This window comes from Glycine soja, chromosome 2, assembly GCF_004193775.1.
Source record: "Glycine soja cultivar W05 chromosome 2, ASM419377v2, whole genome shotgun sequence".
Classification (NCBI taxonomy): domain Eukaryota; kingdom Viridiplantae; phylum Streptophyta; class Magnoliopsida; order Fabales; family Fabaceae; genus Glycine; species Glycine soja.
This window is the reverse complement of record NC_041003.1, coordinates 42,280,019-42,287,094: the sequence shown is the minus strand read 5'-3', so window position 1 is coordinate 42,287,094 and position 7,076 is coordinate 42,280,019. Positions and strand designations below refer to the sequence as shown.

General features: G+C 34.6%; 1 protein-coding gene across 1 annotated transcript; it reads left to right on the top strand.

The window, feature by feature from the left end:
• The first annotated feature begins 2,053 nt into the window (after positions 1–2,053).
• On the top strand, positions 2,054–4,470 carry LOC114395568. The gene is made up of 3 exons (XM_028357385.1): positions 2,054–2,949; positions 3,465–3,649; positions 4,144–4,470. Exons 1-3 carry the CDS (start codon positions 2,757–2,759, stop codon positions 4,387–4,389), a joined length of 624 nt encoding a protein of 207 aa, XP_028213186.1. The 5' UTR covers positions 2,054–2,756; the 3' UTR covers positions 4,390–4,470.
• Positions 4,471–7,076: the final 2,606 nt, after the last annotated feature.

The window sequence follows — 7,076 nt, the reverse complement described above, 5'->3', positions numbered from 1 at the left end:
AAAGTATACTTTATGACGTGCATTTAAAGTTGGTTATCACAAAATCGTTATTAGTTGAAAGATGATGATAATTTTATAAATATTATGAACATTTCAAAAAGAATGTTTAAAAAATAGTCCTTAAATAATATAAAATGAAGATAATTTTGGTGAAATTGTTTTTGTTTTACCCTATTTAAAAGACGGTTGCGCGAACCATCTTTGAATTTGAATAATTTTAAAGGTCGATCCTCTCCTTTCACTCGCATCACGCTGTCCTCTTCCCGATGTCGCGTGTCTCTCCTCTTCCCAATGCCTTCTCTCCACTTCCCAAGGCTCTGGAGATGGACGAGGAAAGTGTACCTCCCACCGCCCTACACGAGGTGTCTCTCCCAATCCATCTATGAAACACACCGTTTAAATAAAGGAAAGAGAAAGAAAATAATAATATAATAAAACCCATTTCTGAAAAACTTCTTTTCTTTTTCTTCTTGCAGCAACCACACCTCTCTAACCCTATCCCTTCTACCCCAAAAATTTAATCTTTTGATTTTTCACTCATCTCCTCCCATGGTTCCGAAATTTGCAAGCTTTTTACATCTTTGGGTGTTTCCAAGCACGAGAAGGTGACGGGAAAAAGGGGAAAATACTATGCGTTTTCTAGGTTTTTTTGTTTGATCTCTTTAAGGTTTTGTGGAAAATATAGCGGTTGACCCTCCTAACATCGGTAGAAGTCAGTGATTGCGTTATTTAGGCGAGTAGCTAATATACTTAGCGAGTTTCTTAAAGTTCATTTATGGAGAAGCAGGTATACTTTCGAACATATATGTTTTTGGTAAGCTTTGAAATTTATTTTGAGATCTTGATAATTTATAAGGATGAATGTTGAACTGTTTGTTTAACTTTATTTATGTTGAGTTCATGAATGATATATGTCGTTTGCTACAACGAAGAGATAATGTAGCCTATGAGTTGATCCCTCATAGTATAATGATAAATGTCATTTGCTACAACGAAGAGATAATGTAGTCTATGGGATAATTTCTCATAGTATAATGATAAATGTCATTTGCTACAACGAAGAGATAATGTAGTCTATGAGATAATTTCTCATAGTATAATGATAAATGACGAAGAGATAATGTAGCCTATGGGATAATTTCTCATAGTATAATGATAAATGTCGTTTGCTACAACGAAGAGATAATGTAGTCTATGGGATAATTTCTCAGAGTATAATGATATTTCCGTTTGTTACAACGAAGAGATAATATAGTCTATGAGTTAAATTCTCATAGTATATTTATATGTTCTGTTCGCTACAACGAAGAGATAATGCAGCCTACGAGCTAAATGCTGTAGTTATATAATTACCGTTCACCACAACAAAGAGATAATGTGGTCTATGTGCACATAGTAGAATAAATGCTTGATTATTTAAAGTAATTATGTTGAATACTAGATTATGAGAAGTTCTGAAATGTATATTCTTTGCGTAAAGCAAGCCTATTTTTGTTCATTGCTTTCAAGAATGTTATTTTTATATCTTTTGGGAAATGGAAAGATTCATGTTAAATGGTGTTCTCTTTCATGTCTGCTTAGTATATTATGCTCTCACTAAGTCCTTGTGACTTACCCCTTATTTTACTTCTTTTCTCAGATACCCAGTAGTGGAGTAACCGATTTCCTGAGATTCGCTGACACACCCAGGAACTTGATCATCTTTCTGGTAGGTCCCTATTGTGTCGGATGGATATTTTGGTTGTAACTCCAGTATAATGCAGCTATAGGGACCAGGATAGTACTAGATTTAGAGGGGACTCCTTTATTTTGGAAATGTAAATGACTCTCCTTTATAGATATGAGGATGATGCACTTGAGATGTTTTGAGACACTTGATGATTAGTGGTTATAATCCACTTTGTTATTAAATGGATGAGATGAGATACCAGTACATGAAATTGTCTCTATATATATATATATATATATATATATATATATATATATATATATATATATATATATATATATATATATACATATTGTGTTTTTTTTATAGGTTATGTTCTATAGGATAGGCTGGCCAGACTAAGGAAGACATAGTCTGTGCGCCGGTCATGGCCAAGAGTGGGTCGTGACAATCTATATCGTCCACCTCCTCTCCGTCGAACACCCTGTAATGGTCGTCGTGGGAAGCCAGGCCTTCATCAAGCACCATGCCCACATTCATCCGCCGGAAGATCTCGGACTCAGCGAGCTTCTCGGCATCGTCATGGCCGTCGATCTCCTCGTCTGGGGCAAAGGCCAGGTTGAGCGAGCGGCGGGGGCAGAAGTTTCGGGCCTTGAGGCAGCGGAGGGCCCACTTGGAGTGCTCTGATGGGACCACGTTGGTGTGGGAGTAGAGGAAGATGGAGGCGAGGTTCCCATTTCAAAAGGACAAGAATAGTGGGCGCAGAGGTGTTCATTGTTGGGTCTATTATGGAAGGGCAAGAAGGTGAGACTTCTCCATCTCATCATCTGGATAAGAATATGGTGAACGAAGATGAAATACTAGAGAATGCCGACAGCAATGTGCCTCCGCTGCAAATTCACTCAAGTTTGAGCTCGTTACGGCTGTTTCGAAGCACTGATAGAAGAGAACTAGTAGAATCAATATAGGAGGATAATTGGGAAGAAACCAAAACAGAATTTGAGGATGAAGAAGCAAAAGCAGAAGTTGCTGCAATTGCTGGGGAAAACAAAAGTTGATAGAACCAGTTGACGAAAATTCCTCTGCTATGAGTTTGTACAGAAAAGAAAATACAGCTATGCCTGTGGCGGTTGGTAGAAGTGGGAAAACATTGGAGGGTATAGGTAAAGAGCTGGATGATCATTTCCTGAAAGCATCTGGATGTATAAAGGAAATTGTTGTTCTTATAGATATCAGTGGAGGAGATACACTTCTACGGCAGAATTCTGGGCATCTTGATAGTAAGGCTTCATACTGTGTACACTTGATTATGTGTTGTTATTGCCTTATTGGTTGGCCCTTACCTTTTGGCTCCTGTCTTTTCGTTTTGGTACTTTGTGGTTTGATTTGATATTCATATTTTTAATAATGCATCTTATAATACTTTGGAAGTTCTTAGATTACTAGAACAATTGATAAGGGTGCAGTTTTTATAAATAGTAACTTAGAAGGTTATCACATTTTAAGTGATTGCAGAATATGTGGGTCAACTTGTGTGTCAGTTGACTTAACATGTCCCATAACCACTGTTGCCTGTGAATAATTGATTGACTAACATGGAAACTATGCTTACTTTTTTTCTTGATTTTTCTGAATTACATCCATCAAATAACTATCAAACTTCCACATTTTGATTTTCATGATATACCATGTTTTGTGGCTGGTTTATTGTACTTAACATTTGTTTTAGACATCATTCATTCCCTATGTGGTGTCGGTGGTGACATATTTTTTACTGTGGCTATGTTATTTGTAGAGAAGAGAGGCGATTCTGCAAAGGTCTTCAGTGTACTATCATGGAGTAGGTATTCAAAATCACCCCCATCCACCAAAGATGGTGCTGAATTTTCTGGTCGTAGGGAACCATGCAAGCCTAGAGCTCATTGTGCCACACTTAAAAAATTATATGCGGCAGAGAAGAAACTTTTCAAGGCATTAAAGGTAAGCTAATAAATCTAGCTATCTGACTTTATAGACATGAAATTAGAATTTTAGTGTGGCCCATGTATTATGAGTCTGTATAAGGGACAGACAGCCAATTAATGCAAAAGTATATATACTGAAAGAAAGATCAGGAATAGAACTAAAAGGTATATACAGGGGAAGGTATTAATGGAAGGTATTGAGTATTGCTAGTTAGGATGAGGGAATTAATTAGAGTCAGTCTTTAGTTAGAATTAGTCATACTGACATCCATGGATTCTTTTGTGGCTTAGTAATCAAGAGGAAGGATATAAATGCAGAAAATGAAACTATAGTCTTTGCCTATAGTTAAACTGCCATATATTGCACCAAATTATAAAATTTATTTCAAATTTATCTTGATCATTATATTTTTTTTTCTTTTATCTGAAAGGAAATCTTTGATTTTGGATTTCAAATCTTTTTGCCTGAATGTCCTTCATTTCTCATTGTTCAAATGTCATATAATGTAGGAGGAGGAGGGAGTTGTTGCATTGGAGTTCGACAGGAAGTCCATGTTATTGCGTAAACAAGAGGATGAGAATCTTTACATGGCCAAGATTGACAAAATGCGATCAAGTGTTGATAAGTTGGAGTCCGATTTAATAAGCCTAAGGCAATGCATCAGTGACACAACTTCATCAATTTTGGAAATGATACATGAGGAGCTTTTACCCCAGCTGGTTGCATTAACTGTAGGGTATATTTCTCAGAATTGAATGAAATAGACATTTTCCAACTTAATGATTGTGCTAATATCAATCTAAGTTTCACAATAATGTTTTCTCTTATCTTAGTAAGATGTTTGAAGAAATATATTCCCTCTGTCTCATTTATTTTGTCACTTTTTGAATATTTTTGTCTCAAATTATTTGTCACTTTAGAATACCAAACACTTAAGTGGTGCATTGCATGCATAATACCACCAACTTTGATTTTGTGTCTGATAGGGTTATATTCTGTTTTTGTTATATTTTTTTGGAGTGAATTGGTTTTAATGTGTGTTGTATGCCTTTTCGTTCCTAATTTTTTCAAATGGGGCCTCTATTATATCAAAAACAATGGTGGAGGAGGAAGAGAATTTAATTGAAGCTAGGATGAAGGAAGAGGAGGTGCAGTGTGAGGAGGCACCTGACCTTAATGGCACACAGTTTAACAAATTGGATGAGCTTTTGACTCAAACCAAACTGTACTGAGTTTCTGCTGGAGAAAATGGACGACATCACACTTGTAATTTATAACCCTCTTTTGCTTCTTTTTTTTCTGTGATAACTTTTTATGCGTGTTGATTTGTTGTTCTAGGATAGCTGTGGGGTTAACTTGAGCATGCATAGATGAATGAGAGTGGTGAGTGAGTCCCTTTATTATAAAGTATTTAGTTTCTAAGTTTGGTTAACTCTAACATGAAAGGTCTAATTTGTCAGACATATGATAAAGTGGGGATTAAATTATAAACATGTACAGTTTTAGATACTAAAGCAAGTTGCCACTATGGAAACGAAATTACATGTTTACTCTTTTTTGTATGACCAAAAGCTATGTCTTAACTCATAATTAAGAGATTAATAGTTTTATCTTTTCTGATAAAGATCTTTTCATATAAAGACAAAGAATCGAGCTTTTAACAAATTCAATCATCTACTAATTATATCAAATTTTGTTAATAAATTTGTAATTAGCTTGACAATCAATTATTAGTATATATATTTAATATTTTCTTTGGCAAAACAGTACTAACAGCGAGGTTTGTACTTATCTAAAGTCTAACTCTTCCCCACTAGACCACTAGTAGAATTCTAATTAAAGTTATTCTCCTACCATTGTGATTTATAAGTCAAACTGATCATAAATTGTATTAAAGCCCGGAAAACATGGAAGCGCTAAACCACAGGAATTTGAATCTAAGACAAGGGAGTAGATTACAGATCATACTTAATTGGCCTAAACATTTATTTATGGTCGAACAGTAACATATTAATGAGTGAAATGAAAAGTGAAAATTCATATCCTCCTCCCCCATTTGTCACTTTCCTGGTTTCACTTACTCTGTCTCAGTCACTCACTCACTCACTCTGTCATGTCGCCGTCGCGGCCAGGCCTCCGTCACGGCCATATTTTAGCATCCTCTGTTGAGCCCACATACAGGTATCCATTGTTCTAACTCTTTTTCTCTTTTTCTGTCTTTTGTTTTGAGGAGAGACGAAAGAAGGGGGAAAAACAAACTAAAATGGCGCTGCCAGGAATCGCATCCGACGGTGGCGAACAGTTGCCGTAGAGAAAATTGACTGAATCTAATGCAGAGGGTCATGTTATTGCTTATTAAGATGATACCGTACTTGTTTTATGATAGTAATGGCAGGTTTTTGTGTTCTGTCTACAGTAGTTTATTTGAATCATGTTCCTTAAAATGAAAATTGGGGGCAAGGTAGTTGTTGTTCAGTGCTACAGTTAAGACTGGAGTGCATCAAGTCTTGCAGAGTATTAGAGCTGTGTGCTTTTATTTTAAAATAATTTCATATTATTGATATTTACTAATTACCAGTATCTAACAGTGGAAATATTTGTTAGATTGTAAGAACATATATGGTGTTTGCTGCTGTACTAAGAACATGGTGTTGTACCTTTGTTACTGCTTTCATGACCCCACACACACGTGTGGATAAGTTTAATGGAGGAAAATTCATTATTTTTATTTTAATCTCTTACTAGTTTGTTTGAGATGTGAAACTGGATTAAAATTGTCTATAAAATGACTACAAGATTATCGTATGGGTATCACTTTATAAACTTAGAGAGCATAAGCCACTGTGCTATATTTTCGATATAGAAGACCGATGAATTTGCAACATTAAATAAGTTGTCCTTCAATTCCTACCTCTTCAATTGTGAAACATTATATTAATATCAATATCAACAAGACAATGACTAATCAGATGACTAAGACAATGATCTGTATAGACACTCTCTTGATCGTGAAATATTGATTACTTGTTGAATTCTGTGAATTGCATGAAAGTATGATACTTCAAATTCGGGAGTATAAGAGTTTTATAAAACTCTCTTGATGGAAAAAAATATCAATAAAAAATCTCGCTGAATTGAATTGAGTCCATAAATATAAGAAATAGCGTGAATTCGAATCAATATTTTGATTATTAATTTAGCAACACAAGATTACTATTGATATATTACACATTGTTCTTTCTTTTAGATTTATTTTTAATTTAACTGAATGATTTATTTTACTATTTATTTAGGATTTATGAATTTATGTATTTCATTAATTGCATGTATGTGTGATTTAAAATTTTGATGTTAAATAATATAAACGCAAAAAATAATTTTTAAATTATCGATGTAAAATAATAAAAATGAAATAAATAATTCTTCATAAAATAAAATTACA

Excerpts from the sequence above, each read along its gene's own strand:
- LOC114395568 (XM_028357385.1), top strand. The coding sequence starts at position 2,757 with ATGAGTTTGTACAGAAAAGAAAATACAGCTATGCCTGTGGCGGTTGGT. Across the intron at positions 2,950-3,464 it reads GAATTCTGGGCATCTTGATA|AGAAGAGAGGCGATTCTGCA; the intron begins GTAAGGCTTCAT and ends TGTTATTTGTAG. Across the intron at positions 3,650-4,143 it reads AACTTTTCAAGGCATTAAAG|GAGGAGGAGGGAGTTGTTGC; the intron begins GTAAGCTAATAA and ends CATATAATGTAG.